The sequence below is a fragment of the Esox lucius genome, chromosome 23, assembly GCF_011004845.1.
Source record: "Esox lucius isolate fEsoLuc1 chromosome 23, fEsoLuc1.pri, whole genome shotgun sequence".
Classification (NCBI taxonomy): domain Eukaryota; kingdom Metazoa; phylum Chordata; class Actinopteri; order Esociformes; family Esocidae; genus Esox; species Esox lucius.
The window spans coordinates 23,089,531-23,116,589 of record NC_047591.1 but is presented as its reverse complement, the minus strand read 5'-3'; the positions used below and the strand labels follow the sequence as shown (position 1 = coordinate 23,116,589).

General features: G+C 43.7%; 1 protein-coding gene and 1 long non-coding RNA gene across 3 annotated transcripts in view; one reads left to right on the top strand and one right to left on the bottom strand.

Moving 5' to 3' along the window:
• The window catches only part of rab27b (RAB27B, member RAS oncogene family), a 37,824-nt gene that overhangs the window by 5,955 nt on the left and 4,810 nt on the right, over positions 1 to 27,059 (top strand). Inside the window, exons 1-6 of one of the 2 annotated variants that reach the window (XM_013140295.3) lie at positions 9,368 to 9,502; positions 19,333 to 19,434; positions 19,611 to 19,680; positions 24,302 to 24,387; positions 25,401 to 25,504; positions 26,330 to 26,453. In XM_013140295.3, coding sequence (XP_012995749.1) covers positions 19,352 to 19,434; positions 19,611 to 19,680; positions 24,302 to 24,387; positions 25,401 to 25,504; positions 26,330 to 26,453 — 467 coding nt within the window. In that variant the 5' untranslated portion in view covers positions 9,368 to 9,502; positions 19,333 to 19,351. Of the gene's footprint in view, positions 1 to 9,367; positions 9,503 to 19,332; positions 19,435 to 19,610; positions 19,681 to 24,301; positions 24,388 to 25,400; positions 25,505 to 26,329; positions 26,454 to 27,059 lie in introns of those variants that run through there. The other variant, XM_013140293.3, reaches the window with a different exon arrangement.
• LOC106024912 lies at positions 2,706 to 23,604 on the bottom strand. Its single transcript, XR_001198609.3, has 5 exons — positions 23,380 to 23,604; positions 22,874 to 22,984; positions 8,718 to 8,863; positions 8,515 to 8,614; positions 2,706 to 3,138 (listed from the first exon to the last, which is right to left on the bottom strand). It is a non-coding gene; the product is annotated as an uncharacterized LOC106024912 (long non-coding RNA).

The following is a 27,059-nucleotide window of genomic DNA, read 5'->3' as shown; positions in this document are numbered from 1 at the left end:
TGCAAAATCGGCAGTGTATCAAATACTTGTTCTCCCCACTGTAGGTTTGACATATAAATAGATGTACAAGATGACCCTCCATGTAGGTGTGACAGGGTGTATATACATGATGACCCTCCATGTAGGTGTGACAGGGTGTATATACATGATGACCCTCCATGTAGGTGTGACAGGGTGTATATACATGATGACCCTCCAAGTAGGTGTGACAGGGTGTATATACATGATGACCCTCCATGTAGGTGTGACAGGGTGTATATACATGATGACCCTCCATGTAGGTGTGACAGGGTGTATATACATGATGACCCTCCATGTAGGTGTGACAGGGTGTATATACATGATGACCCTCCATGTAGGTGTGACAGGGTGTATATATACATGATGACCCTCCATGTAGGTGTGACAGGGTGTATATATACATGATGACCCTCCATGTAGGTGTGACAGGGTGTATATACATGATGACCCTCCATGTAGGTGTGACAGGGTGTATATATACATGATGACCCTCCATGTAGGTGTGACAGGGTGTATATACATGATGACCCTCCATGTAGGTGTGACAGGGTGTATATAAATGATGACCCTCCATGTAGGTGTGACAGGGTGTATATATACATGATGACCCTCCATGTAGGTGTGACAGGGTGTATATACATGATGACCCTCCATGTAGGTGTGACAGGGTGTATATACATGATGACCCTCCATGTAGGTGTGACAGGGTGTATATACATGATGACCCTCCATGTAGGTGTGACAGGGTGTATATACATGATGACCTGCCATGTAGGTGTGACAGGATGTGTATACATGAGAATGGATGATGCGAGTAAGTCTCTGTGGCGAGTCAATATGATTGGGTGGTACTCGCTCCTCCACTTTTTCCATAGTCCACGATCATCTTGGTTTTATTGACACTGAGGGAGAGGTTTTTTGTATGCGCCAATTGAGTCTGACCTCCCTGTATCTTGACATGTCATAGTTGATTTAACCACTGTCAAGTCCTCGGCGTACTAGATCATGGAGTGGGAGTTGAGCTTGGCCAGTCCTGGGAGGGGACCCCATGCGGTCCTCTTCTGAGGGTTAAGAATATCTGAAGGTGGTTCAGCCACTCAGCCAGTCAGCAAATCAGTCTGGGCTACTCTGCTCTGAGGGGTACTTCATCCATAGCTGATTTGGAGGTTGATTTTGTTTCCTGAAAGGAGGTTCAGCTACCGTACTGTAAGCTGTTAACGGGCAGCAGACGGACGGTTGAGTGAAGCGGGGCAGGCTGTAAACCTACAAATGTTTACCTAATTTGGGATCATTAAGGTTTAGAATGAATCATTAAGGTTTAAAAACATTCCATAAACTGTTATCAAAGTGCAGCCTTTGCATTCGTCACTAAACATTCTTTGCTGGTTGACTAGATCATACAGGTTTGTAAGGAGGAGGCACATGTTTGTCTAATTTTGGTAAAACACTGGGCAATAGATCACCAAAAACTTTCTATTGCCCTTTTGCGCTGGCCTGCCTGCTCCAGACAGTGTGTTCAGTCTGTGACAGTCATGTTTGGTTGGTAATACCTTGAGAAGTGGAACCAGAATGTTCTGCTGTTAGTGGACCAGGATCAGTAGTCACCCATCGGACAAGGTCACAGCTGGAGAACCGGGATGGTTGGGGGCGACAGAACCGTACGCCGCAACAACAAAGGACGGTTTCACACAATGCCGATCTACAAATCAGTTAGGTATAACTTCATTACCATTACATGCACCATAGCTGCATGAATTGGGGAATCAGTTGAACTTTTATCGCGTATCGATTTTTCAGTCCAAATATCAACAATAAAGGAGTCTGTCACATTCCTGGCAGTCGAGCGTCAAAGGGCGTACGGGGCAAGCAGGAGGAAATATGGAGAATATGAAGGAGAGCCTGTTTCCCCGAAGAAGGTTATGAAGGACAGGACAGTATTCTATTCACCTTCGGTTCCTGACAGGAGTGTTGGGACAAAGACTGTGTACACCAACGAACAGCGGCACTCCGGGAGAACCAAGCAGGGCAGGAGGAAATAAAAAAACTATAGGAGAGTGTTTGTTAAAAAAACCCAGTCAATTCTTGTTGTACCATACAGGGAGCTGTTTACACTACAGGAAGACGGCGTCGTGAGAGAGGAAGCAGTGGAGGCTATAGGAGCAAAGTAAGGGGAGAGAGGGTTAGGAGGCAAGGGCCGGAGCCCTGGGAGGCAGGAGCAGCTGGAGAATCCAAGCGAGTGGAGCAGGAGGGAGGGAGCACAGGCGGGAGTAACCTAGCAAGGAGGAGCGCTGGAGAGACCGAAGAAGGGGAGTGGAGGGGGAGGCTGGAGGGAAAAACCCTTGTCTTGGATTTCTGGGGTTGATTTAATTCAGTGGATCAGACAGTAGTACAGAACCCATAGAATTCAACAGAATGGAAATGGGATTAGCATTGTCAGAGAGTCTTCCAATGACATACCCACTCACAGGGAAATGATGTGGGATTTGTGTAGATTAATATGGTTTTACACAGCTCTGCCATGTACGATTAGGGCCTTAATGGTGATTACTGTCAATATGTATTAAGACCTGTTTATTATATGTTGGAATACTACAGTCATACCAATTAAACGCTGTGCACAGCTCTCGTAGGATGAGGAGGCTATATGATGCTTTAATCAGGCCTTAATGTTTATTCCAGAGGAATATGTTCAACCACACCTAGACTCTGAGAAGAGAGAGCGAAATAAAGACTCAGTCGGTAGAGCAAGACTGCCACTCCAGGGTTTTTGTGGGTTCGATTCCCACACTGGACCAGCATGAGAAATGTCGCGTTTCTTTGGATAACGGTGCTAAATGACCCGTATAGATCGAATTGCAGAGAGCCAGAGGTGAGAAAGAGAGCAAGTCTGAGAGGGAGATGGAGGGAGAGATGCACAGTTGCCTGGTGACTGGTGATGCGGGAGGAGATGGAGACGAGGGTGGCAGTAGACATGGCTCTTCTTAAAGGGACCCGGTCAGGAGGCGACCATCAATCTCTGTGACGATTGTCCTTCCGTCGTTCACTCAGATGCTGTTTAAGTCCTGGTGTTATCCTCACAGCTGTGAGAGGTGGGCATCCCAAACAGAGACTTCCTTCCTATTTATACAAATTGGTTCGCAGTCACAATTCAAGTAGTTACTGAAATGCATAGTCTATATCAATCAATCCAATTTATTTATTAAGCCCTTTTTACAACAGCAGTTGTCACAAAGTGCTTTTACAGAAAAGGAGAAAACAAAATTTGTGTTGAAAAACTCCCTAAGAAGGCCGAATTTTAGGAAGAAACCTAGAGAGGACCCAGGCTCAGAGGGGTGACCAGTCCTCTTCTGGCTGTGCCGGGTGAGAAATTAAGAGTCAAATTGGAATAATTAATAAATGCATGTGGGCTATTTTAAATTTAGTCCATTTAAATTTAGACTAGGTCCATTTAAATTTAGACTAGGTCAGAAGTATGACCAGATGGACAAGGACAGGGACAGCAATGGGCCCCCCAAACCAGGTACTCCGCAGGTGTGGACCAGGACCTCATGTCCTCCTAAAGTTTAAAACGGGAGGAGACTGGGAAAATTCTGAAAATGCATTCCTCATATCAACAACGATTTATAGTGGAGAAGGAGAACTTAGTGGGGAAGGAGAACTGACCCAATCCCCCAGCACAATAGTATAGCAACATAAGACCTTCAATTGAGATGGGGGGGTCCGGCGACACTGTGGCCCTACCTGGGGGCCCCGGACAGGGCCCAACAGGCAGGAAATCAATCCACCCTCATTGCCAGGCATCAACCAAAGGGACACCCACCAACCTATAGTAGGCATGTGCAGGTTTTAACGTTTAAATGACTGAGATGCTCAACGTTAAGGAAACTTCTCCTTCGCAAAAGTGGTCATAGCACAGCCATCACCAAACAAGCACCAGCCCATCCGATCGTCATCTGAACAAACAAATACCTAAACAAGAATGCTGCCCTTTTCGTAGGAGAATTCCTCAGGAGCTTCTTAATTAGCTGGATCTGCGGGAAAGCATAGCAGCCGCTCAAGGGACAGAAGGGGGAGATTCAGTGCATCTCAGTGATAAGGGGAGCAAGGAACAGGAGGGAGGGCTTGTTCACACGACGCAACACTTTCCCAGACATATCAAATACTTTTATATTGTCTTGTTTTAAATGTTTTTATAAATGTCTTTGGTCTTGAGTAACTAAATGAGAATATTTTAAGTCTGGCTTAATATTTCTTTCCTGCCTGCTAATTTGATGGCTAATTTGCTCTCTAACATAGCTAGATAACAATGCTAGCAAGTTTAAGTTAACCATTTTGATTTGAAAGCCTAGCTACTCTATACCACCTTTATTTAGTTGTTTAGCCAACGGTCTCCTAAGCCATGGGGAATTCTGCTAAGAATGGCGAGCTAGCAATAGACTAAGTTATATTCTTCCAATTGTTTTGCGAGCTGTCATTGATACGCCTCTCCTGAAGCGTTGTTGATCCTTCTCTCCATCTGTTGCAGGTTTAAAACAATTAAAACTTTCTACTTGACCTGACCATTGTTGCACAGACCTACTCTATTATGTACAGCAGCTAAATGTTCTAATGTTACTATAATAGTTTTTTTTTTTTAAACAGAAGCGCTTGATTTAAGATTATTTTGTAATGAAGGCGCTATAGAAGCAGAGCAAATTTCTTTATTGTTATTATTATTATACCAGTCTTTTGACCAGTCTGAGCATCTGGAAATGATCCAATGTCCATAGATTTGATGTTCTTGGTTTAAGGGGGAGATCAGATGCTTGCTACCAGTTTAAATGCAGCCATTCGTGTCAATCTGCTCTAGTGTTTGTTGGGAGGAGCATTTAATTAAAGCAGAATAAGGCTCTGTTTATTTATCGTAGCAGGAGAAAGCTCAGACAATCCGGATACGACACTGAACTGCCACATTCCCACAGCAGTGGGTCAGACTGCGTTGTTCACAGGGAACGTTCTCTTTAGTTGTGAAAGTTAGGTTTTGTCACAGTGCGCACTAATGAACTGGACCCCAGTGAACTAAGAGGATGTTGCCCATCTACTGCAGTGCGTTCACTGGGGCTTCTTATGACTGTAGCTCAGCTAACAGGGCTGTGTGTTCAAGATGTGGCTGGGGATTAACAAGCCAAACAGAGGTGTCTCTGTAGCACAGCTGACCGAGATCCACAGCTGACCGAGATCCACTAGTGAAACCAAAAGAGGAACATCAGGAGTTAATCTTCTGCCCTCCCCTCCTGTTCTTGGATAATCCCATGCTGTCTACTTGGCTGGAGAGGAGAGATTCATGCATTTTTCACTATAAGGGAACACTTAACCTAACCCTATTTCCTTATTTATTTTTTTAAACTGTCTGTTTCTCCCTCTGTGCTGGTTTCTCTCTCTCTGTGTCTGTTTCTCTCTGTGTTTGTCTGTGTGTGTGTGCGTGTGTGTCTGTCTGTCATACATTATATGGGAATATTTTATGAGCCTCCATGTTTCCGCTTCAGTGGGCTGCCTGTAGGGTTTATCCAGTGGTGGTTTGGTCTCAGTGTTCAGAGTGGCTTCCTTCTCCCTGGACCACCAACATGCTGTCAGGTTATATGGACTACATTACCATTGGAACTATAAGGTCCTGCTTTATATCTGAAATGTTATATGGACTACATTACCATTGGTGTTACCAGGGCCCGCTTTATATCTGTCAGGTTATATGGACTATATTACCATTGGAGTTACCAGGCTCTGCTTTATATCTGTCAGGTTATATGGACTACATTACCATTGGATTTACCAGGCTCTGCTTTATATCTGACAGGTTACATGGACTACATTACCATTGGGGTTACCAGGCTCTGCTTTATATCTGCTCCATGTGTTTTAACCATCATTATTCTGCACTTCCTGACACAGCACACTCACGATTAAGATATGAGTCCAGAACTATCTACTCCTGCTCTACTCTGTTCATAATATAGTCTAGTCCTACTCTACTCTGTTCCTAGCATACTCTAGTCCTACTATACTCTACTCCTGCTCTACTCTGTTCTTAGTATACTCTAGTCCTACTAAACTCTACTCCTGCTCTACTCTGTTCTTAGTATACTCTAGTCCTACTATATTCTACTCCAGGAACCTAAGAGGACATTCCCATTGAAATGGGGGTCCCTGGACCTTACCTGATTTGTTGTGTAAAATTACTTAATTTATTAATTAGTAATTACCATGTATGTCACCTTTTTTAAAGGGACTGTCATGAGTAGTTACATTTATTTGACTCGTATTAATATACTGTGTCCTGTTGTAAAAACTCCACAAGGAAAACTTCAAGGAGGTATCCCTATTTATCTCCCACCATGTAGAAGTTAGCTAGAATACACCAACATCAGTTCACATTCAAACCAACTCTATAGCGCACTCTCTATACTCACTTTCACTTTTAGTTTACCAATTCCCAAAAGCTTTAAAAAAAAAGGGGGGGGGGGTCTTAGAAAAAATATTTTTTTAGATTAAACAAAATTTATGCGAGCTGAAGGTCAGCTACCAGTATCTGAGGGATTTCTGAGATGTGTGGACAAACAACTTTATATATATATATATATATATATATATATATATATATATATATATATATATATATATATATATATATATATATATATATATATATATATATATATATATATATATATATATATATATATATCAACTTAGTTTTTTTAGGATCTTCTGTTTATTCTAGAGCACTGGGTGGATACAGAAGTGTAGTTAATACAGTAGCCTCTTATCCTTTAGGAGGAATGCAGAACTCGAGCCACGATTTGCAATGAACAAGTAAACAACATTGTTCCTTTACACACTGTTGTCAACCTGATTACCCATCCCTTTCCAAGTGTTTTAAATAGTAAATAACATCCCCAGATGCCTTCAGACTATTTAAATTGAACCTGCATGACTACCAGGCTTGGTTAAATCACTGAGGTCATGTGGACCTACACCACTTTGTCCATATGTTGATTACCACCCAGTTCTCTATTGAAAAACGATTCCACAGAGTTAATAGAAAGGGCTTTCCAGTCTTAGTTTATTGAACAGTAAAATGAGAGGGTGTAGGAGGTGAATAGCATCCTCCTGCCTCTCCATCTATAGAGACCATTAGTCAGTATATCCATCTAGAGAGACCATTACAGCCAGTCCATCCATCTAGAGAGACCATTAAATCCATTCCATCCAATCTAGAGAGACCATTAAATCCATTCCATCCATCTAGAGAGACCATTACAGCCATTCCATCCATCTAGAGAGACCATTACAGCCATTCCATCCATCTAGAGAGACCATTACAGCCATTCCATCCATCTAGAGAGACCATTACAGCCATTCCATCCATCTAGAGAGACCATTACAGCCAGTCCATTCATCTAGAGAGACCATTACAGCCAGTCCATTCATCTAGAGAGACCATTACAGCCAGTCCATTCATCTAGAGAGACCATTAACTCCATTTCATCCATCTAGAGATACCATTACAGCCAGTCCATCCATCTAGAGAGACCATTACAGCCATTCCATCCATCTAAAGAGACCATTACAGCCAGTCCATCCATCTAGAGAGATCATTACAGCCATTCCATCCATCTAAAGAGACCATTACAGCCAGTCCATCCATCTAGAGAGATCATTACAGCCATTCCATCCATCTAAAGAGACCATTACAGCCAGTCCATTCATCTAGAGAGACCATTAACTCCATTTCATCCATCTAGAGATACCATTACAGCCAGTCCATCCATCTAGAGCAGAGGTGTCAAACCGGTTCCACGGAGGGCCGAGTGTCTGCAGGTTTTTGCTCTCTCCTTGTACTTGATTGGTTAATTAGGTCACTGATTGGTTTGTTTCTACCCTCACCTGGTTGTGTAGGTATGAACTAGGAACCAATTTATAGGAAAAACCAAAAACCTGCAGACACTCGGCCCTTTGTGGAACCGGTTCGACACCTGTGATCTAGAGAGACCATTACAGCCATTCCATCCATCTAAAGAGACCATTACAGCCAGTCCATCCATCTAGAGAGACCATTACAGCCATTCCATCCATCTAAAGAGACCATTACAGCCAGTCCATTCATCTAGAGAGACCATTAACTCCATTTCATCCATCTAGAGAGACAATTACAGCCAGTCTGTAAATCCAGAGAGACAATTTACAGGACCTAGAAAAACCATCAAAAAGTTCCAAGTTGCATGACTGTCTGTGTCTATCTGTTTGTCTCTGTTGGTCTCTGTGCGTCCAGGTTATTCGACAGTGGCTCATCTTTAGTCACTCATGTGCCACGCATGTTTTAGGGAAAGGTGGATTATGCAAAAACACATTTCCATTTTACAGCAACATTCTTTTTTGAAGCACTACACACAAATCTAACCAGCCCATATTTGACCACTATTGTTGCCTTTCCATTATTCTCTCTACCAGCTTTACCTTTTTCACCTTTCTACATCTGGAGTGAAGGGGCGTTGCGAGTCTGTGGTATGTTTCTGTTTGTATCGACGTAAGGTCTCAGCGATGTGTTGGAGAGGCGCTGGTGACAGTGGGAACAGGCATCTCATTTATTATTTTCTGGATGTAACAGACTGAAGGTGGGTGATGTGGATATGGACTGAGTCAACAGTAGTGCCAATTACCATGGTATTTGTAGGCATCTGGGAACCATTCTGGGATGTTTGGGAGCAGGCAGGTTGAGGAAGGCTCCGACTGAAGGGCAGAGTTGATTTTTGTTTGAAGGTGGAGGTGGGGGAGAGTACCTCTCTACCAGACCTGGCTACCACAGCTACGGAGAGAAGAGGGATAAACGTGAAGAATGAACGAGAATGTACCCACGATGAATTATGTCGGTACAATAAACCAATATGAAGTTGCTAGAACTTAAAGTAGTATAAAAAAAAGAACGATTACCCCCCCCTGAACCTTTGCCAACCCCAATAGAAATCCCCGTCCTAGATGTTGTACTAAACAAGAAAAGCCACTTCCTGAATTACCTCGTTTCCAATTCAGTCTCTGGGTTGCTGCAGGCCGAGAATGCCCACAGCACTCTGTACCACTTACAGATAACACTGTTGTACACAAGCGTGTGCGTGCGTGCATGCGTGAGAATGTGCATGTTCTCACAGTCACATGTGTTTGCTCTTGCTTGGCCCTTCCCATCCCAAGCCAGTTGGCCCCACCCCTTCTTTACACACACACGCACACACACACACACACACACCCAGAGAGAGAGAGAGAGAGAGAGAGAGAGAGAGAGATCAAGTTGCAGCTTGATTGTGGTGGGTATACCCTGCAGCCAGAGGTGTGGCCTGATCAACTTAGAGCTACGGGTGGATGCTAAACTAGACTGCTGGCTCACAGAGGGCTCGGAGATTACTACTGCTGCTGCTGTTTTGAGGGTTACGACTGGTTTCACAGCTTAAAGGTAAGGAGCCATGATGAACTATGGGGGACAGGGGGCGGTGAGGTCGGCTGGCTGGGGGTTTGGGAGTGACGTGGAGAGGACGGTTTGTGAATGATTTAGGAGGGGAGATTTAGGTGCGCTGTGGAATGTGATCACACCCTGACTCAACAAGTTGCTAACCGTTTGACTGCTGATTGCACAGTGATCTGTAATGGAGCGGAGCCTCCGTTGGGCAACGAGGGGCTTTATTTCCTGCTTTCTGCTCTCCTCCAGGCGGTTCTGATGGGACATAAAATATGCTGCGGAGTCACCTGACAGCGGAGTCTTTAGATCGTGGGACCACCGAGTTGGTTTAACCACTCCGCCATTAAACTACTTGGTTATGGACTTGATTTCTATAAATCATTTGTTGAGGGGGTGACTGTTATCAGGCTCCAGATTTCACCCTCAGCTCTGGAAACTTTTACAGATTATTTTAATATGACAGTCAGGTTGAGGAGCAAACACACACAGACGCACACAGTCAAGTTGTACCCAGTAACATGAAATCCAAATGACTTTGACATAACAGCATTGGTTTTGTTGCAGTGTGTTGTCAGACACATTATCTAAGTGTCCAGAACTTGTCATAATTACTGACGTATGATGCTTTAATGAACCATGTGAATTTCAACTGGTGACAGAAATGTACGATCTCTTCAGGGTAGGTTTCTCCACATTTACACACTCTCTCTCTCTCTCTCTCTCTCTCTCCGTCCATCTTCTCCTTCGCTTCTCTCCATCTCTCTGTCTTCATTCCACTCCCTCACGGATAAGGCAAGGCATGTGACATGGCAGAAAGTTTAAAGACTAAAGGCTCATATCCCAGAGAGGCCAAGACAGAGGACAACTTGTCTGCAACGGATACACAACCTAACAACCAAATGGCATGGCACCCTATTCCCTGAGAAGTGGTCAACTTTTGAACGTGGCCCATAGGACTCTGGTCACAGGGAGTGTGCTACATAGGGAACGGAGCCATTTGGAAGGCAGGCTTTGCTAGGTTTCATGACATGAGTCACAGACCTACATATTGTTTTCTTAACGAGCATCCCTCTGGGTAGACGAAGCACACTATATACGGACTGATTGCCATGTGACTCACGATTTGCCTTCTTTATATGAACAGGCTGGTGGTTGTAATTAATTTAAATTGTATTGACTTGATAATAATTAAATTATTCCTAAACCTAATAATGAGCCTCAGGCCAGTCTTTTGTTTTCCCCAGTCACTAAAGTTGATTAACTGCTGTGTGTGTGTGTGTGTGTTTATTCCCTAAAGGTTCTTACTACTTTGTTCGGACACACTGCCATTGTTGCTGCTGCTTGTTAATTGAGTGTGGTTCTATTAAACTTTTCCGCATTGCTGCATCATTGTAAAATGTCTCTTTCTGACATGATTTGCCTGGTAAATACTTGTCAGTCCTCTGCTGTCATGGGGAAGTTTCAGATGTGTGTACACAGGCTGTTATTGCTTGTCAAAGTGAAATGAGACTAGGGGTGGGGCCTTTCTCTGGGTGTGTTTTAAGACAAATATATCATATAGCCTAAAGCCAATGTTTAGGTCTATGAGCACAAGCCTTTAAGGATTATGGACAATTATATGTTTGAGTCCATCAGGCTAGATTAGTGTGCTAAAACTTCACTTCAGTTTGGCATTTAGATTAATTCACCTGAAAATGTTTTGCAATTCCTTTAAGACATGAATCTGTTAAATGACAGAAACGTATCTGAGCAGTTGGGATCAGTGCAACAGAATGGGTGTTATTACCATTATTACCAGGAACTAAACAGAAGCACCTTTCAGCAGATGTAGTTTAAAGGTGGATGGATTTTTCAATATGTATTAGTGTGTACAGAGCTTCAGAGGTCAAGGAATCAATTATCCTCTATTCATTGGTTTTCCAAAGACAGAAAGGTATAGGATATTAGTCTTTACATATAGTGGTCTCATACAATGATTCCACATAGGTCACGGGTTAGTGTGAGGTCAGGGGTTATAGGTCATGGTTTGGTGTCACCAGGGGTTATAGGTAGTTGTTTAGCATGTCACCAGGATATATAGGTCATGGGTTAGCATGTCACCAGGAGGGACTCAATGATGGCAAGGACCTGAGGCAACAAAGCAGCCCCAAACCACAATGCCACGCCCGAGATGGACGACCCTGGATCACGCCCGAGATGGACGACCCTGGATCACCCCCGAGATGGACGAACCTGGATCACCCCTGAGATGAACGAACCTGGATCACCCCAGAGATGGACGAACCTGGATCACCCCCCAGATGGCTGGACGACCCTGGATCACCCCCGAGATGGACGACCCTGGATCACCCCCGAAAAGGACGACCCTGGATCACCCCTGAGATGGCTGGACAACCCTGGATCACGGACCTACAGATGCAGGAGTGGAATGAGCTGAAGGCTTGGAGTTACAGGGAACCGAGCTGGAATGGTCTTTACAGCGTGTTCAAGGCAGTCCCTAGCTGTCAAAACCAGCTCTGAGATGGTAAAAGAATTCAGTGAATTCAGGGGGATCAGAAATGGACAAGACACAGCAAGTCCAACATTCTTGGATTCAGGAACAACTGCTCTTTTGAAAACAACAGAATACGTTCAAACTTCTGCTGGCCTACCGCTGAGCTAACAAACCACAGACAGCCCAAACTCCAGACCACAAACCACAGACAGCCCAAACTCCTCAGTACCCATTACTCTCAAGGGGTCATCTTTGAATTACATATACAGTACCTGTCAAAATATACACATACTATTTTCTATATTTGAGAATTTAGTGAATCAAAGTCCTGCAGAGTTTGGCATCAGATGGATATAAATCATTTGATCATGTAAATAAACAACTTACATTCACCTAAAGGATTATTAGGAACACCTGTTAAATTTCTCATTAATGCAATTATCTAATCAACCAATCAGATGGCAGTTGCTTCAATGCATTTAGGGGTGTGGTCCTGGTCAAGACAATCTCCTGAACTCCAAACTGAATGTCAAAATTGGAAAGAAAGGTGATTTAAGCAATTTTGAGCGTGGCATGGTTGTTGGTGCCAGACGGGCCGGTCTGAGTATTTCACAATCTGCTCAGTTACTGGGATTTTCATGCACAACCATTTCTAGGGTTTACAACGAATTGTGTGAAAAGGGAAAAACATCCAGTATGCGGCAGTCCTGTGGGCGAAAATGCCTTGTTGATGCTAGAGGTCAGAGGAGAATTGGCCGACTGATTCAAGCTGATAGTAGAGCAACTTTGACTGACCACTCGTTACAACCGAGGTATGCAGCAAAGCATTTGTGAAGCCACAACACGCACAACCTTGAGGCGGATGGGCTACAACAGCAGAAGACCCCACCGGGTACCACTCATCTCCACTACAAATTGGAAAAAAAGGCTACAATTTGCACAAGCTCACCAAAATTGGACAATTGAAGACTGGAAGAATGTTGCCTGGTCTGATGAGTCTCAATTTCTGTTGAGACATTCAGATGGTAGAGTCAGAATTTGGCGTAAACAGAATGAGAACATGGATCCATCATGCCTTGTTACCACTGTGCAGGCTGGTGGTGGTGTAATGGTGTGGGGGATGTTTTCTTGGCACACTTTAGGTTCCTTAGTGCCAATTGGGCATAGTTTAAATGCCACGGCCTACCTGAGCATTGTTTCTGACCATGTCCATCCCTGTATGACCACTATGTACCCATCCTCTGATGGCTACTTCCAGCAGGATAATGCACCATGTCACAAAGCTCGAATCATTTCAAATTGGTTTCTTGAACATGACAATGTGTTCACTGTACTGAAATGGCCCCCACAGTCACCAGATCTCAACCCAATGGGATGTGGTGGAACGGGAGCTTCGTGGCCTAGATGTGCATCCCACAAATCTCCATCAACTGCAATATGCTATCCTATCAATATGGGCCAACATTTCTAAAGAATGCTTTCAGCACCTTGTTGAATCAATGCCACGTAGAATTAAGGCAGTTCTGAAGGCGAAAGGGGTTCAAACACAGTATTAGTATGGTGTTCCTAATAATCCTTTAGGTGAGTGTATATTACATCCAGTCTAGCCTGAGCCAGCCACCTCATACTACAGTATTAGCTAATAGCCTACAATACTTTTTAGTGAAGGACTGCCATGTTATACTAGTGAGTCAGTGTTAGTCCAACAGGTGCTCTGTCAGTGTTAGTCCAACAGGTGCTCTGTCAGTGTTAGTCCAATGGGTGCTCTGTCAGTGTTAGTCCAATGGGTGCTCTGTCAGTGTTAGTCCAATGGGTGCTCTGTCAGTGTTAGTCCAATGGGTGCTCTGTCAGTGTTAGTCCAATGGGTGCTCTGTCAGTGTTAGTCCAATGGGTGCTCTGTTAGTGTTAGTCCAATGGGTGCTCTGTCAGTGTTTGTCCAATGGGTGCTCTGTCAGTGTTAGTCCAATGGGTGCTCTGTCAGTGTTAGTCCAATGGATGCTCTGTCAGTGTTAGTCCAATGGGTGCTCTGTCAGTGTTAGTCCAATGGGTGCTCTGTCAGTGTTAGTCCAATGGGTGCTCTGTCAGTGTTAGTCCAATGGGTGCTCTGTCAGTGTTAGTCCAATAGGTGCTCTGTCAGTGTTAGTCCAATAGGTGCTCTGTTCGTGTTAGTCCAAAAGGTGCTCTGTCAGTGTTAGTCCAATAGGTGCTCTGTTCGTGTTAGTCCAATCCTTAGTGGTCAGGAAGTGACCAGATATCAGATGACGACTAGACCCTAGTCTGTTTGGTGCAGTGATCAGGACACTCAAAAAGTAACAGGAATGCAAGTTGCCACCGTTTAGAGTCCTGGGCATCTGTATTAGTGTGGCCTCAGGTCAGATGTTGTCCAATGGAAATGTACCTGGCCCACAGGTACTGGTTCCTCCATAGTAAGATGGTAAGGTGACAAGACGTCCCTGTTTTTGGTGACCTGTTCCTAACTAGAGTTGTCCCTGGAAAGGTCCCTAGTTGGCTTCAAAGAAAAAGTAAACTCTCAAGTTAAATTGCAGTGGATAAGTCAGTAATCGGATTTCAGTCAGATCAGAATTGCCTATATGGAAGAAAGTTATATACCTGCAGCAAACTCAGAAGCAAGAACTAGTTCATTGACTCTTCAAACCAGGTTGTATTTTAACACCAACTTATTCACATTGATAGAGATTGCGTGTGAAGTTGCATATCAACCCTTAGATCAGACAGCATTCAGAAAGTTTTCATTTTAAAAACTTGCTTTCTTTCTAATGGATTGTGTAACATGTTGTCGCTGTCTATCTAAACAGGAAATGTATTCTGTTTTAAGAGAGACGTCTTGATGTGTTGTGCAGTACAAAACAGAGATACATTAAGGACATTAACTACATTTACTGTAGTTTTATACATTTTACAGGTACGGTGTGAAACCTCGTCTCCATGGTTACAGCTCATATGACTAATTTAATGTTTCACTGCCTCACTGTGTCTTCCCACTAAGTAACAGAAACATCCTCTGTAGGCCGCTTCTTCCCTTTTCTAATCAGTGTGTCACAGAAACCAGGAGGTAATATATCGTAAGGCAATGGCTACAGTTGCTGAGCAGGGAAAATGGACTGTAATGGGAATGGTTCTGGGTACACTTAAAAGAATGGTGGACCATCTCAAACCCTCTGCCCAAATCCCAATGGCTGCCTCCAAAACAGCTGCAGGTTTGCTTCAGAGAGCGTTCAATCTACCCTAGAGCCTGGAGAGGAAACAGGGTATTAGTTGAGGTGCAATCACGGGGTCTGGCTGGACCACTGTGGTTTACTGGTCCTCGAGTACCTGGGTGGACCACTGTGGTTTACTGGTCCTCGAGTACCTGGGTGGACCACTGTTGTTTACTGGTCCTCGAGTACCTGGGTGGACCACTGTTGTTTACTGGTCCTCGAGTACGTGGGTGGACCACTGTGGTTTACTGGTCCTCGAGTACCTGGGTGGACCACTGTGGTTTACTGGTCCTCGAGTACCTGGGTGGACCACTGTTGTTTACTGGTCCTCGAGTACCTGGGTGGACCACTGTTGTTTACTGGTCCTCGAGTACCTGGGTGGACCACTGTTGTTTACTGGTCCTCGAGTACCTGGGTGGACCACTGTTGTTTACTGGTCCTCGAGTACCTGGGTGGACCACTGTTGTTTACTGGTCCTCGAGTACCTGGGTGGACCACTGTTGTTTACTGGTCCTCGAGTACCTGGGTGGACCACTGTTGTTTATTGGTCCTCGAGTACGTGGGTGGACCACTGTTGTTTACTGGTCCTCGAGTACGTGGGTGGACCACTGTTGTTTACTGGTCCTCGAGTACCTGGCTGGACCACTGTTGTTTACTGGTCCTCGAGTACGTGGGTGGACCACTGTTGTTTACTGGTCCTCGAGTACCTGGCTGGACCACTGTTGTTTACTGGTCCTCGAGTACGTGGGTGGACCACTGTTGTTTACTGGTCCTCGAGTACCTGGGTGGACCACTGTTGTTTACTGGTCCTCGAGTACGTGGGTGGACCACTGTTGTTTACTGGTCCTCGAGTACGTGGGTGGACCACTGTTGTTTACTGGTCCTCGAGTACCTGGCTGGACCACTGTTATTTACTGGTCCTCGAGTACCTGGCTGGACCACTGTTATTTACTGGTCCTCGAGTACCTGGCTGGACCACTGTTGTTTACTGGTCCTCAAATACCTGCCTGGTCCCTGTTTGCATTATCCTTCACTGGCCATTCACCCCAAGTCCATTCACCACCATTCACCTCCATCCTGCCAAAGTAAACCAGTTTACTTACTGATCACACTCTGCCAAATGAATTATTTGGCATTTAACAGATGTTTTGCTTCTCTTTTTAAGAACAGAAAGTGTGTTGTGGTCAAATATACACAGAAAATGCAGTGCAGAGTTAGTAGTTATTATACTACTTAGTGGTTTATTCTGCTGGACTCCCAGTGAGAAGGTGGATACCTGACTCATTCATCCTAGTTCCTCACACTGGACGTCCCAATTCCTCACACTGGACATTCTAATTCCTCACAATGGACGTCCTAGTTCCTCACAATGGACATTCTAATTCCTCACAATGGACGTCCTAGTTCCTCACAATGGACATTCTAATTCCTCACACTGGACATTCTAATTCCTCACACTGGACATTGTAATTCCTCACACTGGACGTCCTAGTTCCTCACACTGGACGTCCTAGTTCCTCACACTGGACGTCCTAGTTCCTCACACTGGACGTCCTAGTTCCTCACACTGGACGTCCTAGTTCCTCACACTGGACATGCTAGTTCCTCACACTGGACATGCTAGTTCCTCACACTGGACATGCTAGTTCCTCACACCGGACATCCTAGTTCCTCTGACAGTGCATCATTAAATTGGGGAGGCTTCTCTGGGCCAAGGGCTCCCTAACAACATCATAGAACTCACCGTTATGTGATTTTTAGATTCTCATAACTCTGCCGCTATGAAAGTAATTTCCCTGTCATCGACTTCTCTTAAATGTGTTTTAAGAAAGAGCTCCATGGGAAGCGAGGAAATTGAATAGTGTCGTAGTGATGCCCTCCAGCTCTCTCTCTATCGCTCTGTCTCACGCTATTTCTCTCTCTCTCATGTTGTCTCTCTTTCTATCTCTCTGTCTCTCTCCTTACTGACCGAATTTGAGTCTCATGATCCTGTCTAAATATAATGCATATGGCCATGGGGTGGTTAGGAAAACAGGCACAGCTACTTAACCTCAACAAAACTACCTCCTCTGCAGGGAGTGTATTTTGGGGTGAGTTGATAACTTTGTTTCATACTAATAATATGGTTATTTGACTGACAGAATCATACAAAGTAGCTTGCAGTGAATGCGAAGTACTGTGGGTCAGCTGGTGCAGTGAATGAGTAGTACTGTGGGTCAGCTGGTGCAGTAAATGAGTAGTACTGTGGGTCAGCTGGTGCAGTAAATGAGTAGTACTGTGGGTCAGCTGGTGCAGTGAATGAGTAGTACTGTGGGTCAGCTGGTGCAGTGAATGAGTAGTACTGTGGGTCAGCTGGTGCAGTGAATGAGCAGTACTGTGGGTCAGCTGGTGCAGTGAATGAGTACTACTGTGGGTCAGCTGGTGCAGTGAATGAGAAGTACTGTGGGTCAGCTGGTGCAGTGAATGAGCAGTAGTGTGGGTCAGCTGGTGCAGTGAATGAGTAGTAGTGTGGATCAGTTGGTGCAGTGAATGAGTAGTACTGTGGATCAGTAGGTGCAGTGAATGAGTAGTACTGTGGATCAGTAGGTGCAGTGAATGAGTAGTACTGTGGGTTAGTAGGTTTGCAAGTGACTTGTAACTAATCCATAGGCCCTTTCAAACACTTGTAGAAAGTGATTCCCTGTTTAACAGCGTTCCATCTTGAACCATGATTGCATTGAAGCTATAAAACCAAACAGCAAAATGACCTTTAAGAAATGGATCAATCAACATCTCATTGCCCAACAGGGACTGTGAAGACACCTGCCCACAGATGTGCAGACGGAGTACGCACAAACACAACACACATGATACACAACAGGCAACACACAAAATACACCACACATGATACACAGCACACCCGATACAACAGTGTGTAATGAGCAGCAGTGCTGAGCGTCTGAAGTTTGAGAGATGATGTGGTGTCCGATACCACACACTAAAATGTAACACCGTTAACACACACACGCACAGTTTTTCCTGAATGGCCCTCTCTACGAACCCAATGACTGGTGCTCCCAGGCCCTTTGCTTAAAGGTCACATTCTGTCACCTGACCTCTGACCTATACCATAGTGTTGCCTATTTTTCTTCATCCTTATAAAGAATATGAACTTCAATCCCATTTTTAATGCACTATTAACTGTGAAGGAACCATTTTAAGATTCCCTTGTTGTGGAAAATTTGTCGAGATGGTATAACAATGTTATACATGACCCCTGACCTTTTATGTCTCTTATGTTAAACTGGAACTCCTATAGAACCAATTATGTCCAAGCTTGGATTGACCGTACACAGCTCATTAATTTGCATGTGTGCATGCGCATATGTGCATCTTTCCAGGAATATGTTATCAGGTCTAGACCCAAAGTCCCCACAAAAATGGTAAACCCAGGAAAAATTGGTCCCTACTAGGTATTTTGGGAGATTACCACTCAGACTTTTGACTTACAGAAACGTACCATTGGTCAAGGCTGTGTTAGAAAGATGCATTACCAGTTAGGTTTAGGTTTTATGGCTAGGTTCAGTTTAGGCATAAAGGTTAGGTTGCTGAGGTTAGGTTCTAAGCTAGGAAATAGGGAACATGGATTTCTAGGTTAGACTTCAGGTCCCCACAAGGACAGAAAAAGGTTTGTGTGTTTATGAAAGAGATTTAAATGAAGTTAGTTTGTTTGTGTGGAGTTCTGGAAAAAAAACACTCCACATTAGTGTCCCTGTTCTTGATCTCTTACCTATCACATTTGTCTGGTTTGTGACTGTCTGTCCTGTGGGCTCTGGTCTGAAGTACTGTGCTATTTAGGGAATAAGGTGGTTCTGATGTATTCAATATATAGTAATGCTGTTAGAAGATTAGATTTAATTGGATCACATAAAGCTGGGTATGTTATTATGCAGTTTGGCCATTTCTGTTCATTCTCAGACTGTCTGCCAAACCCTAACCTGTTAAGTTGGTTTCCTACCCACACGTGTGCATCAGTCTTCAGAGACTGTAGGATGAATTAAAAGCAGATTTTCCAGACTCTGTGAGGAACGCGACAACTAGTCACCTATTTAGTTGCTTCCTTTGTCTGTGTGCAGGTTCAGCGCTGTGAGCATCATGACAGACGGGGACTACGACTACCTGATCAAGCTCTTGGCTCTGGGGGACTCTGGAGTTGGGAAGACCACATTTCTCTACAGGTACACCCCCCCCCCCCATCAGCACTGTCAATACATAGGGAGGACCGGGGCGTTGGTGCTGCCCTTTAGGAGCCCTTTAGGAGTTAATAAAGAGCTGTCTAATTTCATAGGTACACACAACGGTGGTAGTTGGAATTTATGCAGTAAATATACACTGTTCTATTATCCTTGTACAGATACACCGACAACAAGTTCAACCCCAAGTTCATTACCACAGTGGGAATAGACTTCAGAGAAAAGAGAGTGGTGAGTGTGCGCGCACGCACGCACGCACAAACACACACACACACACGCACACACAAACAAACCCTGCCCTTCCTTCCTCTGAGATAACAACTCTTCTTCAGACTCCCCGAAACAGTTTCTGTGTCCTCAATCAAATGGTTTAAATGCATTTCAACAGTGCATTTAAACCATTAGATCAGTGTGAGCGCTGTCCGTAGAGAGTCACCATTAGATCAGTGTGAGCGCTGTCCGTAGAGAGTCAGCATTAGATCAGTGTGAGCGCTGTCAGTAGAGAGTCAGCATTAGATCAGTGTGAGCGCTGTCAGTAGAGAGTCAGCATTAGATCAGTGTGAGCGCTGTCAGTAGAGAGTCAGCATTAGATCAGTGTGAGCGCTGTCAGTAGAGAGTCAGCATTAGATCAGTGTGAGCGCTGTCAGTAGAGAGTCAGCATTAGATCAATGTGAGCTGAAAGTCAGCAGCAATGTTAAATCCATGCCAGGGCGGGTGGGTAGAGATTTGTTAGGCGGCCAAAGAAGTTCTCAGCATTTATCCTATAAATGGGTCCCTTTTGCTTGTCGTCACCAGTGTCAAGCTGACTTACTGGGCTGTTCTCAGAAGGCCAGGGAGGGTAGGGGAGGCAGTAAAGTTAATAAATAGAAGAACCCCAAGTGCTGCCACTGTTAAGACCTCACTCCCGCTACTTTAATGCTCTAATACCCCAGAATGAAATATTCAAATCTTAAAATCCATCTTGTCACAGCCTATTACTTTGTCTTCTTTTACTCTGAACCCTGGTCTCTGACAGTCTCTCCTCATCTGACATGTAAACTAATGTAAACACACTAGTAGGATCTCTGACATGTAAGCTAATGTAAACACTCTAGTAGGACCTCTGACATGTAAGCTAATGTAAACACACTAGTAGGATCTCTGACATGTAAGCTAATGTAAACACACTAGTAGGATCTCTGACATGTAAGCTAATGTAAACCCACTAGTAGGATCTCTGACATGTAAGCTAATGTAAACCCACTAGTAGGATCTCTGACATGTAAACTAATGTAAACACACTAGTAGGATCTCTGACATGTAAGCTAATGTAAACACACTAGTAGGATCTCTGACATGTAAACTAATGTAAAAACACTAGTAGGATCTCTGACATGAGTAAATGTGTAGTTCAGTGCATTGTTCTCTACCCGCCCATGATTCAGTATATATACTTTATTTAGTGGTGAGACAACTATTTTTTTTGGGACTACACACGAAAAGGGAAGGGGGACCAATGGTTTCCATTTCCTCTTAATTAATCTGCTTATTTTCACTCAGTGCTCACTGTCGCAGACCAATGACGGTTTCATATTTGTGCCAACCACTCACAGGTTTCTTAAATGTCTTACTGGAACGTCTACATTTGTTTTAAACATTGTTCACATCAATCAAACGTTCCTTTTGTCCACAAATGTTCTAAACGTATAAAATGAAAAGTCTGACATAGTACCTGTGATGGGACTCCCTGAGCTCTACAAAGTGAAAAAATAGGCCAGGCTTAAGATTCATTATAGTGGTAACGAGAAGATAAATGAACTTACTATTTTTCAGGAGATACACTCCCTCCAAAAATAAGATAACAGTTCCAGGATAATTTAATCATTGTCAGTCTTGTCCTATTTTCTAAATCAGAATTGATAAAGAATCTTGACCTATTTTCTTAATATTATATGAAAGGAAAAAAAATATTTAATCAGCTTTCTGATATGAACTATGATTTTCTTCTCCCAGTCACTCAAATCATAATAATAAGAATAATATTGGGAAGGGTGTAAACACCAACACAATATCACTCTGTAAAGTAACTCCTATGCATTTACAGGCAGGTCGGGGCAATAAGTAACAAGATACTATTTCAACAACAGCTCTGAATTTCCTTTTTAAAGAAAAGTTCCACTAAAATTAACCACAGCAGCTTCGTAGCCTATGCATTAACAATTCAAGAATTAGGTGTCACTAAAAACGGAAACAAAAATGCACAAAATAATTAGTGCAAATTCATTACTGCTGATGTTCTTGTGAAAACTGATTGCACATGAGTTGGCTAACAGGACTGCAGTCTTCTCATTGTCACAGCTCGTCTAGTCTAGACTACGGGAGACCAAACACCAAATGTTATCCCCAGGCTAAACTCTGGACTTCATCCACTTTTGTCCGTGCCATCAAAAGGCAGCATGTTGCAATACAAACGCAAAGTTGACATTACTGTAGTAAACAGGAAGTTTAGGGATGATTTGCTCCACTTGTTATGGAAGGTGTTTCTTTAAAACCCCTGTTAATTCCTCCTGATCCTTACATAACCAGACCAATCATATGCTTCAATGTCTCGCGGTTCCCTGTGCGATGGCAGGACAGGGTTGCCGGCTCTGGCAGCTGCTCCGCTGGCAGCGTGGGAGTCAGCTGTCAACGTAGATTTATATAATATATTAGGCTATATATATATATATATATATATATATATATATATATATGTATATATATATGTGTGTGACATATATAACTGTATCATTGTCTAACATAAAAAGGACAAAGTAGCTCCCATCAAAATACTGACTACAATACAATTAGTAGTACAATTACAATTACAGCCCACTGAGAGTAAATAGACAAGTATTAGTTCTTCAAGACAGTTACTAGCATGTTATTATTACCCATCCCAGGCTACAAAATATTGTGAAATAAATCCTAAGGCACTTTCTTCTGCCTTATGCCCCCGACGAGGTGATTTTTGGCAGCCAAACATTGACTGGAGTTCGGAAACATTCCCTGAGATGCTTTGATTGAAGGTTTGCTACAGGACAAAGCTGGGCTCTGAGATGTTTCCAGACATGTTTAATATGCCCTGATCCTCCAGTTCATCTCTCTGGGATCGGTTCGAACGCCTGAATATAGTCAAGTCAGTGACTCATAAGCTTGATAACCATTCAAACAAATGCACACACGCTGGCAAACACCTAAGTGTATATGAGTATTTTTAGCTTCTCTCTGCTCCTGTGCTTATCCTTCACGTGAGACTGGAAGTGTGAGAGTGTGTGTGTGATAGAAATAGAGATAGTGAGTGAGTGAGTGAGTGAGTGAGTGAGTGAGTGAGTGAGTGAGTGAGTGAGTGAGTGAGTGAGTGAGTGAGTGAGTGAGTGAGTGAGTGAGAGAGAGTGAGAGATACCACGTCCTCCAATCCTGTGATGCAGAAGCAAAGTCGATAATGATGCAAAGTCTGCTTTTTCACAACCTCGGCGTGGTTGACAGAATCCGGTCATATCTTCCACTTCTTTTCCTACAATTAATAAATAAGAAGAGAGTTAGACAACGACGGGGAAAAGGCATAGATCACTTTGTAACCAGTCGAATGTAAAATGCATCTAAATACAAACCACTGCATTTTATCCGTAAAGAGGGAATATCTTAGGAGAAGCATCTAAGTAAATGTAGTCTTGGGGCGTATTCACAATAAAAGCGTTAACTACAGTAACCTTTACTTAAGTTAAAAATAGCGCGCGGCCTTACTATATTAGGCCTACTCTGCTGGCCTTGATGCTATTAGTTCGCGAGCGAAGAGGGTAAAATAATGCTGGTAAATGTTGACTGAAATACTACGGGAAACAGTTTTGTTAAACAAAACAAAAATAGTTCTCCACCCTGTCTAATGTATATATTATTGACGTTTCTTACCCGTAATAAAATGTTTACCACACACAAGTTTGTCACGAAGGAAGCGTTCCGCGGGTGGCCTGGCGCGGTTGCCAGATTTATTGAGAGAATACCGATAAATCACCCGAAGACTCCTCAAAACCCCGCCCAAAAGCTATACGATATACAACCCTATCTGTAAATCGACCCGCCCAAGCCCCTTTTTGACCACACAATGTCATTAAAAATAGCCCAATTGTGCTAGAAACCGCCCCATCTGCCAACACTGTGGTCGTGGAGTTTCCCCCCAAACAACGTGGCGTGACTGTGTATAACGTGATGCAAACGCTGACTGTGATTGCTTGATTTCCCCACTAATCGTGGCCTGCGAGAGCGCCGAGATAAAGATTATGTTCTCCGTTTGGAAATCTTGTTTCCGAGGTCAAGTGTGGAGCACCTATCATCAGCTTTAATACCTTATTTCAATTTACATTTGGTCCCAACAATTATTGTTAATGTGAACGGGTCCTTAATTAGGATTTCTCTGTCCCAGTTCTCCCAGTCATATGGGGCTGGTTTCCCGGACACGGATTAAGGCTACTAGGACAAAAAAATCTAGTTTCAATCGAAAATTCCATTGAGCTTGTTTTTTTGTGTTCGAAACCGGCCCATAGTGTTTGATTTTCTAAATCCCTTATCAAATCCACAATATAATATTTAGTATAAACATGTGTTATCATTTTACTTTCGTGGTGCCACATTCTTCTAGTATTTACTTCAAATTTTGCATCAAAGCAGTTTTTCTTCCCCATGCAAATATTGTAATTCTTCTCCGTTGGTAACAAAAGCAGTGACAAAGCAGGGTTTGCTTTGTGCTTTTTTTGAAACCTACCCTGGGTAGCTGAGATAGGTTAATTAGAGAGACTTAAAGGCTAGTGTCTTAACATTGCTTTGTGTCTTTCAGGTGTACACCGCATCAGGTCCAAATGGAACCACAGGAAAGACCTTTAAAGTCCACCTGCAGCTCTGGGACACAGCTGGACAAGAGAGGTACGGATCTGCTTTAAACAGATGCTGGTCATAAGTAAACCTAAAGTCTTCTGCATAGCAAGCAATGACAAGTCTCACAGCTGCCATTCATTTCCTAGCTCTTTACTGACACTGACACTTTGACAGCCAGTGTGACCCAAGTTGTCACAAGTTTTTTTCCTCAACGCTTCGCGGACCGTCTTACGTGGGACGTATGATCAGGTCCTATGAGGCCTCGAAGCAGATAGGCTGTAGGTGCCACCACGCCCAGATGCAAATATTATTTTAGCTTTAGGTTGGAGGACCTGAGCGCCCATTGTGTATAAAAATAAAACATCCTCTGCTACTCTGTCACACGTGGTGATGTAATAAAAAAAAAAGTGTCTTTCCATTGTTTGAAGAAATGACACAGGGCAGTTTCGACACTTCGTTCTGGCTTTAACAAGCCCACAACAAGGTGATGTTTCACTGCATCTTGACATTCTGTCTCTGTCTGTACGTATGTGACAACCTGAGATGTCCCTGCAATCCTACACACCACAGACTGAACACTGAGCCACTAGACCAGGCTGCACAAAGTCAGAGGAGAGAATAGGGGGCCATTTTGGACAGAACAGAAGTATACTGGTTAAGAGACAGTAGACTTTTTAAGAGGCGTTTATCAAGGCTGCCTTTTATGAAGCTCTGACTCATTGTGATGACTCATCAGTTAGTATTATTATTTCTGAACAGGCCTTCTCAGTGCCAGAATACAATTGCAGTTCTCTAAATTGAAAGATCATAGCTACATTTTGCATTTCCAATTACTGAGAGCGGAAGGCCACACTCGCAATATTCACAGTATGTTACTTGGAAGCAGCTTTTATTCAACATTGACCGACATGTCGGTGGTAGTGGCTCATGCAGGAGTGATTCCCACAAACCTTTTGTGGGTCCTCAGTTCATTGTTCCCGGAAACATTTTATATAATCCTCTGAGTCACTGGAACTTGATTTCTAACTGTGTGTGTATGTGTGTGACTTCTGTCTCTTTAGGTTTAGGAGTCTCACCACAGCCTTCTTCAGAGATGCCATGGGCTTCCTGCTCATGTTCGATCTCACCAGCCAACAGAGCTTTCTCAACGTTCGCAATTGGATGAGTAAGTGGTGGTCGATGTGCCCACACACAGGCAAAGAGGACTGTGGGTATTTTAGCAGATGCTTTCATACAAAGTGACTTATGGTCATATGCTTGTACAGTTGTTTTTTTGTGTACTGTTGGAATGAAAACCCACAACCCCTGACAACACAAGCGCTGTATTCCACCAACTGAGGTACATGGCGGAGTCTTACAACACACTCCTCTTCAGAATCCCAGCATGCTTCAACTTTAAAGGAGAATGTTCATGTCCATGGTTGTTTGGGAATTCAGTCAGCTAATTCGAATGAATTTTCTCCTTGCCTTTATTATATAAGTTGATCAGTTAACAACTAATTCATATTGACACAGAGGTCCTGGCATTTAAAACGACAGTTTAATGAAGGAGGTTTGAAAGAGCAAGAAAAGGTCCTCCCTGGATCAACATCAATCACTTCGCTAACTAATCAACCTAGCCGTAGACTTAGGCTTGAAGCGAGAGGACAGCAAACTGAAAAGGCAAACTGCGACGTTATATTACATTTTAGTCATTTACCTCGCAGGCGCTCCCTCTCCGGAGCTTCTCACAGTAATGGCGTTAAACTGAATTAGATAAAACAACACCAGTGGTTTTGATGTGATGGGGAACAAGAGGTTGACACATTGAGCTGTCGTCCCATATGTTTCATCAAAGTCATGTGTACTGCCAAGCTCTTCCAGTCCCTCGAAACCTGTTCCCCATTAAGTGCACAGCATTTGACCGTAAACGGCCATTTGATAGGAATGGCCTACGACGCTTTGCGTGTCAGCCAGGATGTTGTATTGAAGTCATGTTCCCTGGCTTCAGGCCAGCTGCAGGCCAACGCGTACTGTGAGAACCCGGACATCGTGTTGGTCGGAAACAAGGCGGACCTCACAGACCAGAGAGAGGTTCAGGAGAAACAGGCCAAGGAGCTGGCTGACAAGTATGGGTAAGAGAGGCGGGCGCACGCACACACACACACACACACACACACACACGCACGCACGCACACGCGCCCACACACACACACACGCACGCGCACACACACACACACACGGCTTGGACGGCACCGCAAGACAATTTTCATATGTTGTTCTACCTCAGTCGATCAATAGCTATATTGCAGTATGAAGAGTAGAGTTGGCTGAGATAGGCAATATTGCTTTAACTGTTGCTGAGTTTGCATCTGGAGTGCTACTGATTATGAGAATTTTACAACAGACCTGCTCTGTCCACACATAGTCACTAATCAATTCTAACACTGTAGATGAGTCACTAATCAATTCTAACGCTGTAGATGAGTCACTAATCAATTCTAACACTGTAGATGAGTCACTAATAAATTCTAACACTGTAGATGAGTCATCTGTCCTTCATGAGCGCAGCGCTTGTCATTCCGAGTTTACTAATGAATGACGTTGGGTCATAGAGTTTACTTCTTACAAGGTATTTAAGCAATTACGACCAGTGTCACATAAGACGGGGTATTTGTTTAGCACACCTTCTATTTTAGTCTGCGTGTTTGTGTATCTTGGCCGGCCTGATGTCCTTTACA